The sequence below is a fragment of the Hyperolius riggenbachi genome, chromosome 1 (assembly GCF_040937935.1).
Source record: "Hyperolius riggenbachi isolate aHypRig1 chromosome 1, aHypRig1.pri, whole genome shotgun sequence".
Taxonomy (NCBI): Eukaryota; Metazoa; Chordata; class Amphibia; order Anura; family Hyperoliidae; genus Hyperolius; species Hyperolius riggenbachi.
This window is the reverse complement of record NC_090646.1, coordinates 667,575,783-667,598,967: the sequence shown is the minus strand read 5'-3', so window position 1 is coordinate 667,598,967 and position 23,185 is coordinate 667,575,783. Positions and strand designations below refer to the sequence as shown.

The following is a 23,185-nucleotide window of genomic DNA, read 5'->3' as shown; positions in this document are numbered from 1 at the left end:
TAGGAAAGTCCCCATACAGGCTACTGCTACCAAAATTGCTACATATGTTAAGAAGAATGGTGGGTACAAGTCAAAAAAAGAATTTTACAAAAAGACCTTGTAGTTTTTGAGAAAATAGATTGTAAAAATGCAAAGAAAAAATGTTTTTTAAACTCAGAAAAATAACAGTTTAAAAACCATTTTTCTTTGTATATATAAAATCAATTTTTTCAAAAACTTCTTTTTAAACAATTAATTTTTGACTTGTACCTAATATTCTCCTTAACATATGTAGTAATTTTGGTACAAATAGCCTGTATAGGGACTTTGCTATTCAATGCCAAATTCGGCACAAAATTAAATTCATGCGTAATTATGAATGTTTACAATTACATATGAAATGAATGACGCTTTTCCCCAGAATTTTGCATTATGTTTATGATGTGTAACGGTGAATTACACTACGTAATTACGCATAGGCGTAATTTCTGCTCATCACTATTGGTATGGTGTGAGGGTCGATGAGGCAGCGAGTGGCAGCAGGCGATCGCTCTGCAGACTCAGATGACGGAGATATCAGAAGAGGATGGAATAAGACGCAGCCCCTGCAGACGAGATATCCCTCAGAAGCTTTGTCAGCTGAAAAATGTCCCTATCTCCGTCGCCTGTAATGTCTGACTGCATTATCAGCGGCCGCGCCCTGCTCTGTCCTCCTCTGACACACAAATGCCACAGCATTCTCCAAATCATCAAACAGCTGCGATTATACAGACAAGAGAGAGAGAGAATACTGCTTGTCATTGTTCTCTGCCATCTGTGACACGTTTTATACTTTCCTGTCCCTTTGTCTGAGTGGAATAATCACCACATAATGAGAAAACTTTACTGTATTACTTTAAGGAACAAAGTTAGGCCTCTTCTCCACGAACTGTTGATGGGCAGTGAAATGCCTCTCAACAGAGCTGGGACAAGGTCCTCCAGCACCCAAGGCTTAGACACCAAAGTGCGCCCCTCCATACCTCCGCCCCAGCCATCACACACTGATTGCTATTAGACTAAGAGGCCCCTCCCCCATCCCTCCCACCCCAGCCGTCACACACTGATTGCTATTACACTAAGAGGCCCATCCCTCCCACCCCAGCCGTCACACACTGATTGCTATTAGACTAAGAGGTGCCACAGGGCCCACAACCTCCCCAACACCTTAATCTCTAGTTATCTGGCTTGCAGTCACTGCTATGTATCCCCTTTTCTTATTTCTTTCTGCTTCAAACACAATTAGGAATGACAGCTGAATGAATTGTGCGCCCCCTCCTACACTGCGCCCTGAGGCTGGAGCCTCTCCAGCCTATGCCTCGGCCCGGCCCTGCCTCTCAAACTCTCACAACTGCTCACAGCTGCCTGGTAACTACTCACTGCTGCCTGGTAACTGCTCACTGCTGCCTGGTAACTGCCCGCTGCTGCCTGGTAACTGCTTGCTTAGCACACAGCTCAACAGTTTGTGGAAAACAGGCCTTACAGATTGCCCATCAAGCTCATTATGGACCAGAACTCTCAGGAGTGTAAGGAGCTGAAAGATCAAATAGCCCTCTCACTAAGGCCTCCTTTCCACGGACTGTTGGTAAGCAGTGAAATGCCTCTCAAACTCTCACAATGGCTCACTGCTGCCTGTTAACTGCTTGTTGTTGCCTAGTAACTGCTCACTGCAGCCTGACAACTGCTTGCTGAGCACACAGTTCAACAGTCCGTGGAAAGGAGGCCTAAAATGCTATGTAATACAAAAGTTTGCCTTTCTAAAAACAGAAGGGCCATAAGGGCTATTTTCCATGGACAGTTTAACTGTGTGCTCAGCAAGCATTTACCAGGCAGCAGCAAGCAGTTACCAGGCACAGCAGTGAGCAGTTACCAGGCCTCTTTTCCACAGACTGTTGATAGGCAGTGAAATGCCTCTCAAACTCTCACAACAGCTCACTGCTGCCTGGTAACTGCTCACTGCTGCCTGGTAACTGCTCACTGCTGCCTAGTAACTGCTCGCTGCTACATGGTAACTTCTTGCTGAGCACACAGCTCAACAGTTCGTGGAAAAGAGGCCTAACTTCCCAGCTCTGTGCACCTTATGAAGTCATCATGAGGGAATTAAAAAAAAACCCTCCACTTGTTTTCCAAGTTTTTTTTTTTTTTTTTTTTTTTTTTTTTTAACTTTTAGGTGGAGTGACCCTTTTGAAAAATATTCACTTTGAAAAAACAAAAGCAAACCCATGTTCAGTGACATATTATGAAGGAGCTGAGGGGCTGAGGTAGGAGCCAGCCACCAGGTATATTATTAAATATATTTATTACAAACAAGTAAACATGCGCAATGAACAAAAACGTTGTGCGATGATTATTAAGGCAGATCTGCGATCATATGCATAAGAAAAACGACCCTGATGGGACGGCTGTACACATGCGAGATTCTGAGGGGAGGCGGCCTGGGCCAGGCTCCGCCCATCATGTGTGTAATGTACAATCACAGGGTCGCATTTCCTATAAAGAGTGCAGAATAGATTCTTTCACTATCACAATACATCACAGCTTAATATGACATCTGTCCTGTGTGGTTCCTAGCTTATATGAGAGTCAGTAGACCAAGACCATGCATATACATAGACAGTGTGATTGTTCAGTGATTCATGACCTATCCCTAATGTGCGTCCAGCAGCCAGTATGTAAAGTAGGGATGATCACGCATATGCAAATTGTTCAGAGTTGATGCAAATTTATGCAAATGCATGCAGCTTGAAAATTGACCAATCAATTTAAACCTGGGTTTAAATTGATTGGTCCGGTTTCGAACTGCATACATTTGCATAAAAGTTTGCATAATTTTGGAAAATGTGCATCTCATTGATCATCCCTAATGTAAAGGTAAAAGGATTGGGATAGGGCGGTACTAATGAATACTCAGAGCATACTTTCCAACTTTTTGAGATAAGAAAGAAGGACAGTTTAAGACACTGCCCTGCCACACCTCTAACCACGCCCCCACCATACCTCTAACCACGCCCCACCACCCCTCGGAACCAAAATATGTTGTTTTATCATTCAAAACACACTGGTTCCTTCTATCATCATTCGTTTTTCTTAATTTTAACATTTCAAAATAAGAAATATATCAATGTAAACGATGGGAATAAAGTTTACAGTCAAACACATTTTTCAGTAGAAAAATACATATTTACATAGATCTGTACATCAGTCGTGAAAGAGGGACACGTGGGGAGAAAGAGGGACTCCAGAAGAGGGACAGTAGTGAGCGATGTCAGAGTTCAGTATATATAACGGCCCGGGTACACAGCGTAAAGTCAGTGCACTGTTAATGTATGCTCGGTGCCCAGATGCGTGCAGCATGTGATGCGCAGAGGGACGGAGGGGCAGTCGGACGCCACCTGTCAGCTGATATCGGTATCACAGGTGTTTAGCGGGACGATTCTTCTTTATCCAGGTCTGCACAGTTTTGTTCTGGGGGTCCACACATTTCTGCTGGTTCCCGATATACAGCCTGGAGGGGAGAGAGAAGTCCGTCACCATTACACACAGGAATGCTTTGGTGTAAATACATTCTAGCCAATGTCAACATTTACTATTCACTGTCAGAAAGATACAAGCAATCTCAGATCTCACGTAGGTAGGTAGGTGCACTGTGAACAACAGGTAGGTAGGTATATGCAGTACTGGGTATTACAATGTGCACCTGTCACACACAGACAGGTAGTGGACAGGCACAGTGACACTGCGTGCGCTCAGCTCACGTAGGTAGGTGGGTGCACTGTGAACAACAGGTAGGTAGGTATATGCAGTACTGGGTATTACAATGTGCACCTGTCACACACAGACAGGTAGTGGACAGGCACAGTGACACTGCGTGCACTCAGCTCACGTAGGTAGGTGGGTGCACTGTGAACAACAGGTAGGTAGGTATATGCAGTACTGGGTATTACAATGTGCACCTGTCACACACAGACAGGTAGTGGACAGGCACAGTGACACTGCGTGCACTCAGCTCACGTAGGTAGGTGGGTGCACTGTGAACAACAGGTAGGTAGGTAAATGCAGTAATGGGTATTACAATGTGCACCTGTCACACACACAGGTAGTCACTGAATGTGCTGGGCCTGGCAGTGGCACACACACAGTATAAATTAGCAAGGCTGTCTATGCAACACAAGTGTCAGTGGGACACACAGGGCTCTATTCATAAAACCTTACCGCAAGTTTTCCGCTCAAAACAGCGGACTTTCCTGACCATTTAGCAAAGTGGGCATTCAAAAAAGCTGTTCCCGCATGAAAATCTACAATCCCCCAGCAGAGCGAGAAATTTCCGCCTTCTGCAGTGTTTTTCTAGATTTATCTAGAAAAAAGTAACAAAATGGCCATTCATAAAGATTAGAGGAAGCGGTATGTGGACGGGAAATACCGCTTCCTCTGATTTTGCGGATTACATACAAGTGAATGGGACAGACCTCCCAGAGAGAGCAGTGCACGGAGGGACTCTGCCGGCTGAAGTGTTTCCGCATGCCTTCCGACAGCTTACCGCCAGCTTTCAGCGGGAGATCTCCGCTCTTGCATCGCAGCTTTCAAGATTTCTTTGAATGACCACCCAGAAGTGTAAAATACCGCTGCGGTATTTTCCCTCCAGGAGTTTTCTCGCAACAACTTTTTTATGAATAGAGCCCACAGAAGAAAAAAATAGATCAGAAGAACAAGATTAGCTCTCAAAAGAGCTGTTGAGGGGTGCTTTTTTAGCAATAAGAATCAGCAAGGAGCAAGCTAACAAGCCTACAAGAACCTAACTAAGCTTTCCCTATGAGAGAGTCTGCAGCAGCTGTCCCTTATCTAATTACTGCAGGCACACGAGTGAGTGTAATGGCCGGCACTGCCTGCCTTTTATAAGGGGGGAGTGGCTCCAGGAGATAGAGTAGCCTGCTGACTGTGATGAAGAGGGTCAAAGTTGATCCTAATGGTGCACTATGGGGGCGAACCGAACTTCCGGAAAAGTTTGCGGTTCTCCGCGATCGCGAACCACCGGAAGTTCGCTGGGAACCGTTCGGGCCATCTCTAGTCCTGAGTACTCTCCTAGAAGAGCAGATCCATACTGCCCACTTTCAGGTCCAGGCTTGTGCATGCACAGTATGGGTGCAATCCGTCTTCAGAAGCTCTCAGGGATGTGAAGACTTCTGAGACTTTGTAAGGACCTCTGAAGGCATTGAATTTCAATGTGGGACGGCGGTATAACGAGAGCACAGAGAGAGTAACGGGAAGACTCGATAGGATCTAGACTTTTCCCTCTCCATAGGTGAGTGTCTAACTTTTTTAGCTGGCTTTACATTTGCTTTAAAGTGTACCCGAGTTGAGGGTTATATGGAGGCTGCCATCTTGATTCCTTTTAAGCAATACCAGTTCCCTGGCTATCCCGCTGATCCTCTGCCTCTAATACTTTTAGCCAATAGACCCTGAACAAGCATGCAGCAGATAAGATGTTTCTGGCAAGATTGTCAGATCTGACAAGATTAGCTGCATGCTTGTTCAGGTGTGTGATTCAGACACTACTGCAGCCAAATAAATGCGAAGGACAGCCAGGCAACTTGTATTGTTTGAAAGGAAACAACCCTCCATATCACTCTCACCTCAGGTTCAGTTTAAAACTGCTTTGAAGGATAACTGTAGCGAGAAGGATATGGAGACTGCCATATTTATTTCTTTTTTAAGCAATACCAGTTGCCTGGCTTTCCTGCTGATCCTCTGCCTCTAATACTTTTAGCCATAGCCCCTGAACAAGCATGCAGCAGATCAGGTGTTTCTGACATTATTGTCAGATCTGACAAGATTAGCTGCATGCTTGTTTCTGGCGTTATTTAGACACTACTGCAGCCAAATAGATCAGCAGGGCTGCCAGGCAACTGGTATTGTTTAGAAGGAAATCAATATGGCAGCCTCCATATCCTTCTTACTTCAGTTGTCCTTTAAAAATTAGAAATGGAAAAAGTTTGGTCTTCTACTAAATCACTACTTCCACTCAATGGTGATTTATTAAGGAAGCCAGATATACATCCGGAAAATAATTAAAGAGTAACTGTCAGGCTGCAAAAGCTAATTTAAACCTCTATTCTCCTTAGAAAGAAGCCAAAAAGGCAATACTCAAGTTAAAAATCTCTCTTACTTTTGATGTGTGCTGAACAGCAAGGCTGTTATTCCCAAGCTCTTAAAAGGACGAGAGGCCGCAAAACATACTGCAAAGCATTCTGGGGCTGCTTCTCCCCACCTTGGGTCCTCCCCTCGGTTGCTAGTGAGAAGTTACAGGCTCATATTACAGCAGCTTGTAATGCAGCCCAGCTCACAGCAGTGAAAAATCACAGGGCAGAGTATACTGCATGAGTCCGCTATTGTTCCTAGCCACATGGCTAATTAATATTCACTGCACAGTAGTGTTGTCCGGATCATGAACCATTAGGATCTTTTTTGTGAGTGGAATCATCAGGAAGCAGGGAGGATATGACATCACAATTGGCTTCATAGGAGACAGACAAACATGGAAGCTGCCATGAGCTGTCAGGAGCATCATTCTCTGCAAATACTATATAAAAATTATGTGAAGTACAAACGTGGACAGTGAAATGCATATGTAATGTAAGTACAGCCAATATTTAGCTACTGATATATGTGTTAGGTATAGGGTTTCTCTAAAACCCTATACCTAACAGCTCCTCTTTAAGCGACATCTTGTGTGGAATTTGCTGGGCTGAAAAGGAAACAGAACTGTGCAGAGGTCTGATCAAATGTGGAATCTGTGTGCAAAGTTCAAGCAGATAACGATCTATGCCCCTCCCCCATAGTTGGCACCCCCTCATTAGCACTCAACACTCCCCCCCTCCATAGTTGGCACCCCCATATTAGCACTCAACACTCCCACCGCCCCCGCCCATAGTTGGCACCCCCTGATGAGCACTCACACAATGGCCCGCAGGTTGCAGACTCCGTCCTTCTTCTGGAATCGGACCTTGGTAACTTGCTTCAGCAGGTTCTTTGGGAAGTTTTTGGCCAGTTTGGTGCAGCAGGAAACGGAATGGGTTGGCATCCCTGCAGAGACAAAAAACCAGCATACATAAGTGTGTGGGCATCACTGTCATACTTGGTGCCTGCAAGTAAACCAGTGTCAATTGTGTGCTTAAAGGGGCACTACAGCGAAAATCGGTAACATTTAAAATATGTGCAAACATGTACAAATAAGAAGTACGTTTTTTCCAGAGTAAAATGAGCCATAAATTACTCTTCTCCTATGTTGCTGTCACTTACAGTAGGTAGTAGAAATCTGACAGAAGCGACAGGTTTTGGACTAGTCCATCTCTTTATAGGGGATTCTCAGGGATATATTTATTTTCAAAAGCAGTTAGTGAATGGCAGTTGCTCTGTCCAACTGCCAAAAAACTGTGTAGGGAGCAGGGAAGCCGGCCGGCATCATTGTCTAAATCCTTTTTAGGGAATATCTTCCTAAAGAATAAAAGCCTTGCTGAGAATCCCCTATGAAGAGATGGACTAGTCCAAAACCTGTCCCTTCTGTCAGATTTCTACTATCTACTGTAGGTGACACTATTATAGGAGAAAATTAATTTATGGCTCATTTTACTCTGGAAAAAACGTACTTCTTATTTGTATATGTTTGCACATATTTTAAATTTTACAGTTTTTCGCTGTAGTGCCCCTTTATTTTTCATGTACAGCTACAGGGTCAGGTCTACAACTACATCCGATGTGCTGTGCAGGGTGACAGCAGATACGCTAGTTCTCAGAATTGCCATTTTGTCTGCATGCCTCCCAATCATCCCGGGATGTACAGTCCGGATTACATCAGCGTGACCACGTGAGCCGCACGCTGGAGTGCAGAAGAAGCCTACCCGGATGCCGATTTGACGAGGTCGGCATCTGCAGCGGAGAAGACCAGGAGCCACCGGAGGTGCGGCGAGGGCACAGGACGGCTGCCTGGGGCTGGAGGAAGCCCCAGGTAAGTGGGTTTTTGTTTTTTAGGGACCTTGGACATATCCTTTAATAGCAATGTCCCCACACATGCTATCATCACCAAAAGTGCTTCGTATGTTAAGGGGAAAGGTGGGAAATGGAATAAGGTTAAAAAATATTTTTTCAAAAAGGCTTTGTAGTGTTTTTTTTTTTTTTTAAATATGCAAAGAATAGATGTTTTATAAATTGATTTTTCCAAACACTACAAGGTCTTTTGGTGACAGTGGCATGTACTGGGGCTTTGCTATTAACCGCTAAAGTCGGCACAAAACTATGTGAAAATTACGCAAAATTGCGAAATGATGGCTCCTAATTACTTGAATAAACAAAATTAATTACGATTTTTCCCAAAATTTAGTATTATGATTTTGCATTGAAATTGCGAATTACAATGCAAAATTATGATTATACTAAATTTGTGCTCATCACTAGCAACCAGGGCCAGATTTAAGCCAAGGCCACCTAGGCCATGGCCTAGGGCACCACAGAAGCAAGGGCACCAAAGCAGCAGGCTAAACTGTTGCAGCATTTGCAAGCTTGCAAATGCTGCAATGCAGGGAGATCAGGCTAGCACTGCTAGCAGCAGTCACTTTGCCCTCTTGGGCAGCATGGGAGGCAGAAAGGAAGCTTCTGCACTGGAGACAAGTGGGGAAATTAATTGATGGCTGCTGCGGTGTGAAGGGGAGCTGGCTACCTATACTGAAAAGGGGGGGGGGGGGGAAGGAGGGATTAAGGGAGTCATCTGGCTACCTATACTGGAAGGAAAGGGGAGGGGTGATTTGGCTACCTATACTGGGGGAGGTCATCAGGCTACCTATACTAGATGGAAGGGGTCATCTGGCTACCTATACTGAAGGGGGGCTGCTGGTGACAGCGGCCTTGGGCTGTAAAGAATACAAATCCGGCCCTGCTAGCGACAGCGCTGATTTGCTCCTCCTCCTCTGGTGTCGCAGTCTTTTTACACATAAACAATAGTAATAATCTTTATAATAAACTCTGAGTTCAGTTCTGTTTAACACAGAGGCTGGGAGATGGTAGATATCTAGCAGGTTAGAGAAACAACTTTTGTTCATTTTTTGCTGTATTTTTTTGTTAGTTTGTTTTAGTTCTAAAAAAAAGTATCAGGGAAATATGAAATGTTACAAGTGATTGTTTTTGTTTTTTTTTTAAAGTGAACCTGAAGTAAATTGAAACTTATAAGATACTGAATTGTATGTGTAGTATGAATGATAAATAGCAGGGGCGCCTCTAGACATTTTGGCATTCCAGGCGAGAAAACCTGTGGCACCCCAATGAAAACAATTGAAATGCAGCAGCGTTTCACCAGAAAATAATTGTAATGCAGCAGCGTTTCACCAGAAAATAATTGTAATGCAGCAGCGTTTCACCAGAAAATAATTGTAATGCGGCAATGTTTCACCAGAAAATAAGCATAATGCGGCAATGTTTCACAAGAAAATAATTGTAATGCAGCAATGTTTCACCAGAAAATAATCGTAATGCGTCAGCGTTTCACCAGAAAATACGCAATGCGGGCAGCGTTTCACTAGAAAATACATGTAATGTGGGCAGTGTTTCACTATAAAATACACATAGGCAGGGCTCCTCTCCCACTCCCCCCTCCCATTGGTTCTCCTAACAGCCCTGATACCTGCCTGCACCTATAAGGAAAAAAACATTTACTCACCTGCAGAACTCCTCTCTCGGCCTCCCTCAGACGCGCAGCAGCTCCCCCGATGATCTTCGTGCAGCAACTCCCGGCTGCAAAACTCCCATGCTGAAGCCGAAGCCCTACACTGGAGACACAAATAGTCTGCTGCAAAAACTCCCGCGCTGACAGGCAGAGCAGGGCTACGAGAAAATGGAGGCCGAAGCCCTGCACTGGAGACACAAATAGTCTGCTGCAAAAACTGATGCGCTGACAGGCAGAGCAGGGCTATGGGAAAATGGCACCCAAAGCCCTGCACTGGAGACACAAATAGTCTGCTGCAAAAACTCCTGCGCTGACAGGCAGAGCAGGGCTATGGGAAAATGGCACCCAAAGCCCTGCACTGGAGACACAAATAGTCTGCTGCAAAAACTCCCGCGCTGACAGGCAGAGCAGGGCTATGGGAAAATGGAGGCCGAAGCCCTACACTGGAGACACAAATAGTCTGCTGCAAAAACTCCTGCGCTGACAGGCAGAGCAGGGCTACGGGAAAATGGAGGCCGAAGCCCTGCACTGGAGACACAAATAGTCTGCTGCAAAAACTCCTGCGCTGACAGGCAGAGCAGGGCTATGGGAAAATGGCACCCAAAGCCCTGCACTGGAGACACAAATAGTCTGCTGCAAAAACTCCTGCGCTGACAGGCAGAGCAGGGCTATGGGAAAATGGAGGCCGAAGCCCTACACTGGAGACACAAATAGTCTGCTGCAAAAACTCCCGCGCTGACAGGCAGAGCAGGGCTATGGGAAAATGGCACCCAAAGTCCTGCACTGGAGACACAAATAGTCTGCTGCAAAAACTCCCGTGCTGAAAGGCAGAGCAGGGCTATGGGAAAATGGAGGCCGAAGCCCTACACTGGAGACACAAATAGTCTGCTGCAAAAACTCCCGCGCTGACAGGCAGAGCAGGGCTACGAGAAAATGGAGGCCGAAGCCCTGCACTGGAGACACAAATAGTCTGCTGCAAAAACTCCTGCGCTGACAGGCAGAGCAGGGCTATGGGAAAATGGCACCCAAAGCCCTGCACTGGAGACACAAATAGTCTGCTGCAAAAACTCCTGCGCTGACAGGCAGAGCAGGGCTATGGGAAAATGGCACCCAAAGCCCTGCACTGGAGACACAAATAGTCTGCTGCAAAAACTCCCGCGCTGACAGGCAGAGCAGGGCTATGGGAAAATGGCACCCAAAGCCCTGCACTGGAGACACAAATAGTCTGCTGCAAAAACTCCCGTGCTGAAAGGCAGAGCAGGGCTATGGGAAAATGGAGGCCGAAGCCCTACACTGGAGACACAAATAGTCTGCTGCAAAAACTCCCGCGCTGACAGGCAGAGCAGGGCTACGAGAAAATGGAGGCCGAAGCCCTGCACTGGAGACACAAATAGTCTGCTGCAAAAACTCCTGCGCTGACAGGCAGAGCAGGGCTATGGGAAAATGGCACCCAAAGCCCTGCACTGGAGACACAAATAGTCTGCTGCAAAAACTCCTGCGCTGACAGGCAGAGCAGGGCTATGGGAAAATGGCACCCAAAGCCCTGCACTGGAGACACAAATAGTCTGCTGCAAAAACTCCCGCGCTGACAGGCAGAGCAGGGCTATGGGAAAATGGCACCCAAAGCCCTGCACTGGAGACACAAATAGTCTGCTGCAAAAACTCCCGCGCTGACAGGCAGAGCAGGGCTATGGGAAAATGGAGGCCGAAGCCCTACACTGGAGACACAAATAGTCTGCTGCAAAAACTCCCGCACTGACAGGCAGAGCAGGGCTACGGGAAAATGGAGGCCGAAGCCCTGCACTGGAGACACAAATAGTCTGCTGCAAAAACTCCTGCGCTGACAGGCAGAGCAGGGCTATGGGAAAATGGCACCCAAAGCCCTGCACTAGAGACACAAATAGTCTGCTGCAAAAACTCCTGCGCTGACAGGCAGAGCAGGGCTATGGGAAAATGGCACCCAAAGCCCTGCACTAGAGACACAAATAGTCTGCTGCAAAAACTCCCGCGCTGACAGGCAGAGCAGGGCTATGGGAAAATGGAGGCCGAAGCCCTACACTGGAGACACAAATAGTCTGCTGCAAAAACTCCCGCGCTGACAGGCAGAGCAGGGCTATGGGAAAATGGCACCCAAAGTCCTGCACTGGAGACACAAATAGTCTGCTGCAAAAACTCCCGTGCTGAAAGGCAGAGCAGGGCTATGGGAAAATGGAGGCCGAAGCCCTACACTGGAGACACAAATAGTCTGCTGCAAAAACTCCCGTGCTGAAAGGCAGAGCAGGGCTATGGGAAAATGGAGGCCGAAGCCCTACACTGGAGACACAAATAGTCTGCTGCAAAAACTCCCGCGCTGACAGGCAGAGCAGGGCTATGGGAAAATGGAGGCCGAAGCCCTGCACTGGAGACACAAATAGTCTGCTGCAAAAACTCCCGCGCTGAAAGGCAGAGCAGGGCTATGGGAAAATGGAGGCCAAAGCCCTACACTGGAGACACAAATAGTCTGCTGCAAAAACTCCCACGCTGACAGGCAGAGCAGGGCTATGGGAAAATGGCACCCAAAGCCCTGCACTGGAGACACAAATAGTCTGCTGCAAAAACTCCCGCGCTGACAGGCAGAGCAGGGCTATGGGAAAATGGAGGCCGAAGCCCTACACTGGAGACACAAATAGTCTGCTGCAAAAACTCCTGCACTGACAGGCAGAGCAGGGCTACGGGAAAATGGAGGCCGAAGCCCTGCACTGGAGACACAAATAGTCTGCTGCAAAAACTCCTGCGCTGACAGGCAGAGCAGGGCTATGGGAAAATGGAGGCCGAAGCCCTGCACTGGAGACACAAATAGTCTGCTGCAAAAACTCCCGCGCTGAAAGGCAGAGCAGGGCTATGGGAAAATGGAGGCCGAAGCCCTACACTGGAGACACAAATAGTCTGCTGCAAAAACTCCCACGCTGACAGGCAGAGCAGGGCTATGGGAAAATGGAGGCCGAAGCCCTGCACTGGAGACACAAATAGTCTGCTGCAAAAACTCCTGCGCTGACAGGCAGAGCAGGGCTATGGGAAAATGGAGGCCGAAGCCCTGCACTGGAGACACAAATAGTCTGCTGCAAAAACTCCCGCGCTGAAAGGCAGAGCAGGGCTATGGGAAAATGGAGGCCGAAGCCCTACACTGGAGACACAAATAGTCTGCTGCAAAAACTCCCACGCTGACAGGCAGAGCAGGGCTATGGGAAAATGGAGGCCGAAGCCCTACACTGGAGACACAAATAGTCTTCAGTGCAGGGCTTTGGATGCCATTTTCCCGTAGCCCTGCTCTGCCTGCTGGAACCCACAGACTCTGCAGGCTGCAGAAGTGAGCTTATGGGCTGTGGCCAAAGCCAGTTCACCACCTGGGGACACACCATCTGGCGGGGGGAGGGAGAGTTTATCATGGTGTCCCCCCCCCCCCCTGCACAGCACTTGTTACCACCTGGCAAGAGGGTCAGAAGGAGGCACAAAGGGGGACACAAGGAGTCACACTGATGAGATCTCCCTTCAGACAATGGCTACTTAATACTGAGGTTCCTCTTGCTACCTAATGATAAGGGGCACCTGTACTGTAGCTACCTATGATGGGCAAGGGAATTAAGGGAGAAGTGACAGCTGGGCCAGCCAGCACACTTGCAGTTCGGTTCGGAAGGGGTTTGCAGGTTCATGGAGGGCGGAGTCTAGGGTGCCGAGACATCTGTGCCTATAGGCTCCTGTGATGTAAATCCGGGCCTGAGCGCATCTGCCACCTTGAAGAACTAGTAGCATTAGCAAACAGTTGTGGGTTTGATCTCATGTGCCTAGACAGGAATGTAGGCTTGTAGAGCTATATACTTCTGCTTGTAAGAATTTCAATCAATATTGGTAGCTGATACATTTTTAATAACAATAATAAAAGGTATAATTTAAAGTATCTATCCCCCCTTTAGGTTAAAATATGTGTTTATTAGCAGGGCCGGTTTAAGCAACAATGGGGCCCCAGGGCAAAATAAACCTGGGGGGCCCCCCCCCAACAGATACCCCGGAACAAAAATCGGCATTAGGGGACCTTTTTTGCAGCTGGTATAGTCAGGGTGTGAAGTCCCAATCGGTCAGAGCTCCACATTCTGGCTATCCCAGTCTGCATGGGGGACAAGGGGTTAAAAAGTTTTAGGAGGGGGGACCCCACATAATTTTTTTTAAAAATTCCCACACTCAATATAAAAAAAAAAATTGGGAAAATGGGAAAAAATGCCAGGGATCTTCATACAGCCATTTTGCGGCTGTATAGCAATCCCTGGCCAAAGCGCTGCGGCTGCGTATAGATCCCCTGGAAACCCTGTCAGGAAATTTATTGCGCTTTCGTTTGATGCATGTAAAATTACACTACCGTTAGGTTTGCTACTAAAAGTGACATTTACCGCATTTTAAAGAATACTTTTTTCCTTTGAAACTTTAAAGTCGATTTTCTCAAAAACTATAAGGTCTTTTTGAAAATTTGTTTTTTCCTCTTATTCCTAATGATCTCCTTAACATATCCTGCAAATTTAGGGTTTCTAGCATTTAAGGTAGATTTGCTATTAACCATTAAAGTCGGCAGGTTTTTAAATGTGTATTTTTTTTCCTTTGAAACTTTAAAATCGATTTTCTCAAAAACTATAAGGCCGATTTGAATTTTTTTTCCTCTTGTAGCCACTGGGGGCCCCTACAAGCTCTGGGGCCCTGGGGCAGCTGCCTCCTTTGCCTCTATGGTAGCGCCGGCCTGTCATCGGCATCCTGTACTAGACAGCCAGTATATGCTAGAGATGATAGTAAACACGTGGGCCTCAATTCACTAAGCTTTATCGAACACTTTATCGAACGTTTGATATCGAGCGTTTGATAATTTACCTCATGACATCACTAAAGTGTTATAGATTTATTGAACATTTTATCGGTAAAACATTTGATAAATCTGACACCTTAGTGAATTCAAAATTAGATTTTACTCATGAGGTAAATTGTCAAACGTTCGATAAAGTGTTCGGTAAAGCTTAGTGAATTAAGGCCTTAGAGTAGAGAGACAGAGAGAGATGTGCAGCTCTCTGCAGTGGGTTTAGCTGAAGTCTGTATCATGTGACTCCATGCTGCGGCCAGCTGCCGGGGGCGCAGGGTTGTCAGGTATTCCTGGAGATGAATGTAGGTGGGGAATTATGTGTCTGGGCAGATTTCCTGCGTTCAGTCACGAGTTTGGTGTCACTTCTCCCCCCTGAGGCTGATGTGCTGAAAGAAATTTCATTATTTATCACCTTCCTTCCAATACATGAACACCGGCAGGCCCAGATTTCCTCCTGCGCTGAGTGCAAACTGAAACCAAACTGGTAAACACATTAGATAAAAGTCAGCCGATAAAGATCTACGATCTGGTGAACGTCCGCCCACCTATTGTGTGTACAGCGTCTGCCCGACATCACTTAAGGATCCACCATATTGTATCCCTGCTGTACCACGATTGTTGTCCCTCAGCCCCCCTCCATAGCCACAGAATGCATTGCTAGCCTGAAGGCTAGCGAGGCGTCTGTACAGCATTGGTCCCTGACTTGTCGTCTGAGTGATCGTTTCCGGACGATCCCTGAAGGGCGACAATCATCGCATGTGTGTACTTAGCTTAACTGTCTCAGCATACATCTGACATTATCTGTCTATAATATTGGTACCGTATACTCACATACTGTTTAAGCCATCCTGCCTAACAGAGTTCCCATTCACTGATCTAAGTGCCTGAGAGATGCCGTGGTCATTGACAAAAGAGAAAGTTAAACATGCACAGCTAACTTCCTCTGTGTACTGTTCAGTACACAAGAGGAATAAAACTGTGTGTTTGGGGAGAGGGGGGGGGGGGGGGGTGACGACATTTAGTGGCCAAATAGTAAAATTACCACAAGACTTCTGCAAAGCTGTTATGCCCTATGAGAAGTACCCCGTGGAAGGGGTGGGCACAGGGTGGCTGGGATATTACAGGGGGTAAGGTTGGCACTTTGATGGGGGACACTAGGGAGCTGGGGAGCAGTTTTGGGAGAAGGGGTAGCTGGGTAAACACTTTTGGGGCACTGGATAGCTGGTACATGCTACTCTGTGGTACTAGAGAATAGGAAGCAAAGCTTGGATACTTTTTTTTTTTGGGGGGGGGGGGGGGGAGGTGCTAAAGAACCTGTCAGAATTAGGCATTTATATAGTCATCATTGTGATAATGTTAAAAGCCTTGCCTGTCAGGGAGAGCTAATTGTCTTGCTAATTTACTTCTGTGTCCTCACTCACAAACTCAGACATAGAGGTTTTCCTGTCTCCTACCTGGGTTCATTTCTAAAGATAACTCTGATGGGGTACAAAGGTGCTGTCAGGAATGCATGCAAGAACTAGAGAAACCCTGACAGAAGAAAGTATAAAGAGAAATAATGGTGGCACTGAGGTCAGGCAGCACAAGGAACACCTTCCACGGGGTCCTTCCAGCCTGTCACTGATTAGACCATTAATAAACAACAGGAAAAGCAGCTATTCCAGACAGGTATAGATTCACTATCCCAGACTGCTATGAAGTCCATGTGTATAATGTGAGTGCTAGCATGGAATAAATCATAGCTCTTCATCCTACATTGTGATTGGGCAGTGTGAGGGAAAGCTGGAGTAAGCGGATCAGTGAATAATGGCGCACAGCGCCTATGCATAAAAATGGCGCCGCATTAAAAAGATACGCTTATCGCTATTTATCGTTAGTACTGCATAATAATGGCGCACAGGGAAAAAAGAAAAACGGCACACAGTAACGTTATTTATCAATAGTGCTGTTCATATGCCAAACAGCAGATGTTATTGCGCACAGTAACGTTATTTATCAATAGCGCCCTACATAAGCCAAACTGCAGACGTTATTTAACTGCAAAACAGTGAATGGATTTAATGTAACGCTGTCAAGGTTAGGGCTAGGCACCACCAGGGGAGATTTAGGGTTAGGCACCACCAGGGGGGTCTTAGAGTTAGGCACCACCAATGGGTCTTAAGGTTAGGCACCACCAGGGGAGATTTAGGGTTAGGCACCACCAGGGAGGTCTTAGGGTTAGGCACCACCAGGGGGGTCTTAGGGTTAGGCACCACCAGGGGGGTCTTAGGGTTAGGCCCCACCAGGGGGGTCTTAGGGTTAGGCACCACCAGGTGGGTGGTTAGGGTTAGGCACCACCAGGCAGGTCTAGGGGTTAGGGATAGGTACAGAGAGGGTTCTGTGTAAGAGTAGGGTTACGTATACTTTTTATATCACCGCTTTTTAAAATGATAAGTAATGATACAATGTTAATGCTAATTTTCAATAAAATAAACAGAGCTAAATAACCATAAGGCTTTAACGTTAAATAGCGATAAGCGACAAACGGATTAACAGCAACACCGTGCGCCATTATTCACAGGCGCCATTTTCAGATGGATCCAGAGAAAGTGATAGAATGGACATGAGTTAAAGGAAAACCGAAGCGAGAAGGATATGGAAGCTGCCATATTTATTTTCTTTAAAGCTATACCAGTTGCCTGGCAGTCCTCCTGGTCCTCTGCCTCTAATACTTTTAGCCATAGACCCTGAACAAGCATGCAGCAGATCAGGTGTTTCTGACATTGTTGTCAGATCTGACAAGATTAGCCGCTTGCCTGTTTCTGGTGTGATTCAAAGACTACTGCAGCCAAATAGATCAGCAGGACAGCCAGGCAACTGGTATTGTTTAAAAGGAAATAAATATGGCAGCCTCCATATACCTCTCACTACAGTTGTCTATAATCCGTACCATAGTCATAGTCTAATGTCCTACCGTATTATTATTATTATTATTATGTATTTATATAGCACTGACATCTCCTGCAGCACATTACAGAGTACATAGTCATGTTACTGACTGTCCTCAGAGGAGCTCACAATCTAATCCTACCATAGTCATAGTCTAATGTCCTAACATATTATTATTATGTATTTATATAGCACTGACATCTTCTGCAGCACTTTACAGAGTACATAGTCATGTCACTGTCTGTCCTCAGAGGAGCTCACACTCTAATCCTACCATAGTCATAGTCTAATGTCCAACCATATTATTATTATGTATTTATATAGCACTGACATCTTCTGCAGCACATTACAGAGTACATAGTCATGTCACTGACTGTCCTCAGAGGAGCTCACAATCTAATCCTACCATAGTCATAGTCTAATGTCCTAACATATTATTATTATTATTATTATTATTATTATTATGTATTTATATAGCACTGACATCTTCTGCAGCACTTTACAGAGTACATAGTCATGTCACTGACTGTCCTCAGAGGAACTCACAATCTAATCCTACCATAGCCATAGTCTAATGTCCTACCATATTATTATTATGTATTTATATAGCACTGACATCTCCTGCAGCACATTACAGAGTACATAGTCATGTCACTGACTGTCCTCAGAGGAGCTCACAATCCAATCCTACCATAGTCATAGTCTAATGTCCTACCTTATTATTATTATTATTATTTATTGATGTAGCAGTGACATCTCCTGCAGCACATTACAGAGTACATAGTCATGTCACTGACTGTCCTCAGAGGAACTCACAATCTAATCCTACCATAGTCATAGTCTAATGTCCTAACATATTATTATTATTATTATTATTATGTATTTATATAGCACTGACATCTTCTGCAGCACTTTACAGAGTACATAGTCATGTCACTGACTGTCCTCAGAGGAACTCACAATCTAATCCTACCATAGTCATAGTCTAATGTCCTAACATATTATTATTATTATGTATTTATATAGCACTGACATCTTCTGCAGCACTTTACAGAGTACATAGTCATGTCACTGACTGTCCTCAGAGGAACTCACAATCTAATCCTACCATAGTCATAGTCTAATGTCCTAACATATTATTATAATTATGTATTTATATAGCACTGACATCTTCTGCAGCACTTTACAGAGTACATAGTCATGTCACTGACTGTCCGCAGAGGAGCTCACACTCTAATCCTACCATAGTCATAGTCTAATGTCCTACCATATTATTATTATGTATTTATATAGCACTGACATCTTCTGCAGCACTTTACAGAGTACATAGTCATGTCACTGACTGTCCTCAGAGGAACTCACAATCTAATCCTACCATAGTCATAGTGTAATGTCCTACCATATTATTATTATTATGTATTTATATAGCACTGACATCTTCTGCAGCACATTACAGAGTACACAGTCATGTCACTGACTGTCCTCAGAGGAACTCACTATCTAATCCTACCATAGTCATAGTCTAATGTCCTACCATATTATTATTATGTATTTATATAGCACTGACATCTTCTGCAGCACATTACAGAGTACATAGTCATGTCACTGACTGTCTTCAGAGGAGCTCACACTCTAATCCTACCATAGTCATAGTCTAATCGCTAGCGCAAGCTTGAAAGCGATTTTCCCTTTGCTTTCAGAGCGATTTGCGCTTTGTAAGTGCTTTTCTAACCGTTTTTTTTTCTTCTTGGCTCAGGAAGGGAACTCTTTGACCTGGAACTGAATAAATGCAATGTATTTAATCTTAAAAGCGATGGGCAAATCGCTTTTCAAATCGCTTTTTCAAGCACTTTGTGATTTCCCTATACTTTGTATTGAAGCGCAAACGCTCAGGAAATGGTGCAGGAGCCGTGTTTGCGTTCGGAAACAAAGCTCATCGCTTGTGTGAGATGACTCACGTAGAGCAACATTGGACTAGCGCTTTTAAAGTGATTTAAAAAAACGCTCTTAGGGCTCATTCACATTGCATTCCGTTCGCATTTGGCGTTCTTTGACGAGTTTGTTTTTTAATTGTATTCCCGGCGCTTGGGTGGGCGTTGTGTTTTTGTGAAAAGTGCTTTTATAAGTGCTTTTCCCCCAGCGTTTTTTGAATTCATTCCCTGACGCAAGTCGGGAAGTGAACTCTTTGACCTGGAAAAGAACAGAGTAACCAAGCAGCTCGGGGTGACCCAAACCACTATGAGTGTATAGGGGGATAAAAGAGACCGAAAAACCCTCCTACTAATAAGCAATGCTTGGTGAAACTTGCCTTCTTAAAACAGAAGGAAATTTGCAATAATTCAGCTATAAGTGAACATTTGCGCTTACCCACAATGCACCACTACTGAATATGCAAATTATCCCTTTTTGCCCCTGTAAGCTAGACAAGCATCCAGAACCGCTGGTGTATGTATTAATTCTTAAAAACGCGAACGCAATCGCTACACAGCGCAATTTTGCGAGCGTTTTGCATTTTGCCTATATCTGAACGCACAGCACACGAACCGCGCTGATATGAACCTTCTCATAGACATTCATTCAAATCGCCTGTGCTTGAAAAAAGGCCGAAAACGCCCCTAGTGTGAACGGGCCCTCAATTTGATTTGGGTGTGCTGAGGATGCACATATTCTAAGGACTAATCACTCCAATCCAATTTTGATTGGTCAATGATTGGGCAACTTTACCGCCTCCATGTAGTATGAGGGCCAACAGATGGTTGACTACCAGTGGTAAAATTGATAATAATTGTTCAATCCAAATTCAATTTGTGTGCGGTGCGTACACAAATTGAATTTGCAATGACCAATTATTATCAATAAGGCCTCGTTCACATCACAAACGCGGCCGGCCACGCATGCGGAACGCAACGCGTACGAACCATCCGCGTTTGTGTGCGTTGCGTGGCTGATCCCATCACTGAAAAGTGAATGGGACAGACACGCGTTTTTACAAAAAAATGCGTGCAGCATGCGTTCCCGGACCGCACAGGTCCGGAACGCATGCAAGTGAATATCAGACAGTGCACTCTATGCCTCCTGCACGCGTTTCCAAAACGCGGCTGGAAACGCGTGCAGTGTGAATGGGGCCTAAAGGATACCCGAAGTGACATGTGACATGATGAGATAGACGTGTGTATGTACAGTGCCTAGCACACAAATAACTAGGCTGTGTTCCTTTTTTTTCTTTCTCTGCCTGGAAGAGTTAAATATCAGGTATGTAAGTGGCTGACTCAGTCCTGACTCAGACAGGAAGTGACTACAGTGTGACCCTCACTGATAACAAATTCCAACTATAAAACACTTTCCTAGCAGAAAATGGCTTCTGAGACCAGGAAAGAGATAAAAAGGTTTAATAGTTCATAGATTTTAGCTCTGGCATACTTCAACGAATGTGTCATTGAGCAAAAACAATAGAACAGTTAAAACTTTAAACATAAAATAAAACTGTGGAATATATTAAAAAGTCATTTTTAGGAGAAGGAGAATAGATACAATCGTTTATTTAATTAGCTTATTTCCGCCTCGGGTGTCCTTTAACCCCAGGAAGCTGCTGCCTTAGGACACATGGCAGAGGTACAAAGTAATCACTTGAAAAAAAAACAGAAAACATTGGTACTGTATGTCTGTGTAATACAGCGCAGTAAACATCACTGAAAAGTCATCTGGCATGCAGTAGGAGAAAACCAGCAGGTAAAAAGGGGAATACAAAACACAGCAGGCCATATGCAAGTCACTTTCTCACCTGAGCGTTCTCCTAGGAGATCATTTTTCATCTTTGATTTAAAATACCTTTCCAGCACATTTCAATTTAAAGAGACACTGAAGCGAAAAAAAAATGATGATATTATGATTTGTATGTGTAGCACAGCTAAGAAATAAAACATTAAGATCAGATACATCAGTCTAATTGTTTCCAGTACAGGAAGAGTTAAGAAACTCCAGTTGTTATCTCTATACAAAAAAGCCATTAATCTCTATGACTTTCAAAGTCTTGGAGAGGGCTGTTTTCTGACTTGTATTATCTCAACTGTTTACTTTTCCTCTGCGAGAGGAGAGGTCATTAGTTCACAGACTGCTCTGAAAGAATCATTTTGAATGCTGAGTGTTGTGTAATCTGCACATATTAGAGAATGATGCAATGTTAGAAAAAACACTATATACCTGAAAATAAAAATATGAGAATATTTTCTTTGCTGCTAATCCTCTAGTAATTATTCATAGTACACAACCAATTCATTATATCATATTTTTTTTTTCCGCTTCAGTGTCTCTTTAAAAAGTAACACAACGTAGGTGCAAAAGTACTGTCATTTTATTGCAAATTCAACCATCACCTAGGAGAAAACTCAGGAGAAAACTCAGGAGAAATAAAATAATATATTGCATATGGGCCAGTGGCCCTTGTTCAAATAACTTTTTCTCCTGGGAGATAAGTTTTTTTCTTCTCACTTAAAAATACATTTTCAGCTCTTTTCAACTGAAAAAGTACCAAAAAGTCGTAATAATAATCCCAGCATTTGTACAGCGCTGTTTCTCCTGTCAGACTCAAAGCACTTGCAAGGCAGCCACTGGAGCGCTCTCCGTAGGCAGAAGCAGAGTAAGGAGTCTTGCCCAAGAACTCCTTACTGAGTAAGTGCAGTGTCACTGAATAGGAAGAGCCAAGATTTGAACCCTGGCAGCCAATGTCAGAGGCAGAGCCATTAAATGACACTATCCAGTAGCTGAAAATGCCCTGCTTAAAATTATTATAAAGTGTTTTCTTGCTGGCTGGTGATTGAAAAGGCATTTTATGGACAGAGGCGTGAAAAAAAAAATCACCTCAGGAGAAAAAGTCAATTGAATGAGGGCCGGTATGTTAAAATCCACTACAGTGTAAGCAGTGCTGCCTCCGAAACAACTTCTATAGCCACTTGACTTACCCTGACAGACGGCGGCCATGATGACCACGGCGAGAGCCACAGCGGTGAGGAGTCGCAGGGGGGACATCGTCCGGGATGTGAGAAGATTCTCTGCTGTTCTTCTAATGATGAGGAGAAATCTGATCCCCTTTATATATATATATATAAATAGGAGGAAAAGTCCCACCCAGAGGAGCCGTTTAGCCCTCGAGGCAAAAGAGAGAAGAATTCACCCAACTCCACGTCTGAAGTCACTCTTACAAGAATAGCTAATCAGAGACCTGGCGTGCTAACAGAAGAACCTTCAGTCCCAGAACATGAAAGGCTTCTCAACATAAACATGCTTATAAATGTCATTTTAGGAATGCTGATTCTCATAAAGAGGCTCACTTCTTTCACTTTTACTATCTCCCACATAACTTCACTCCACCCAGGTGTCCCATATAATTGAATAATTCCAGAGAAACTCTTCTCATGTCTTTCAGTCCTTGAATAGAAACAGAGACGCAGTGGGAAGCATGGATAGAGAATGATGAAGCTCTTTGCAGCTATATTTAACTGAACAAACACTTTCCTCTGAGTTTAGCTTGGGTTCCCACTAGGTTGAACACCCGGTCTGCTCTCACTGCCATCATTCGACGCCACTGCTGCCAGCCACCATCGCTTGGCTCCACTGCAGGAGACACTCGTCGGTATGTAGATCAGAGTCATGGCAGAAGC

The 23,185-nt window shown here is 44.9% G+C and overlaps 1 protein-coding gene across 1 annotated transcript; it reads right to left on the bottom strand.

Annotated features, from left to right (window-relative positions):
* Positions 1 to 2,295: 2,295 nt before the first annotated feature.
* Positions 2,296 to 22,715, bottom strand: CCL27 (C-C motif chemokine ligand 27). Its single transcript, XM_068272370.1, has 3 exons — positions 22,487 to 22,715; positions 6,969 to 7,095; positions 2,296 to 3,520 (listed from the first exon to the last, which is right to left on the bottom strand). Exons 1-3 carry the CDS (start codon positions 22,551 to 22,553, stop codon positions 3,427 to 3,429), a joined length of 288 nt encoding a protein of 95 aa, XP_068128471.1. The 5' UTR covers positions 22,554 to 22,715; the 3' UTR covers positions 2,296 to 3,426.
* Between the last annotated feature and the right edge of the window lie 470 nt (positions 22,716 to 23,185).

Coding starts and splice junctions, on each gene's coding strand:
- CCL27 (XM_068272370.1), bottom strand. CDS start 22,553: ATGTCCCCCCTGCGACTCCTCACCGCTGTGGCTCTCGCCGTGGTCATC. Junction 7,096..22,486: donor CATGGCCGCCGTCTGTCAGG/GTAAGTCAAGTG, acceptor TTGTCTCTGCAG/GGATGCCAACCCATTCCGTT. Junction 3,521..6,968: donor TGCAACCTGCGGGCCATTGT/GTGAGTGCTCAT, acceptor TCTCCCCTCCAG/GCTGTATATCGGGAACCAGC.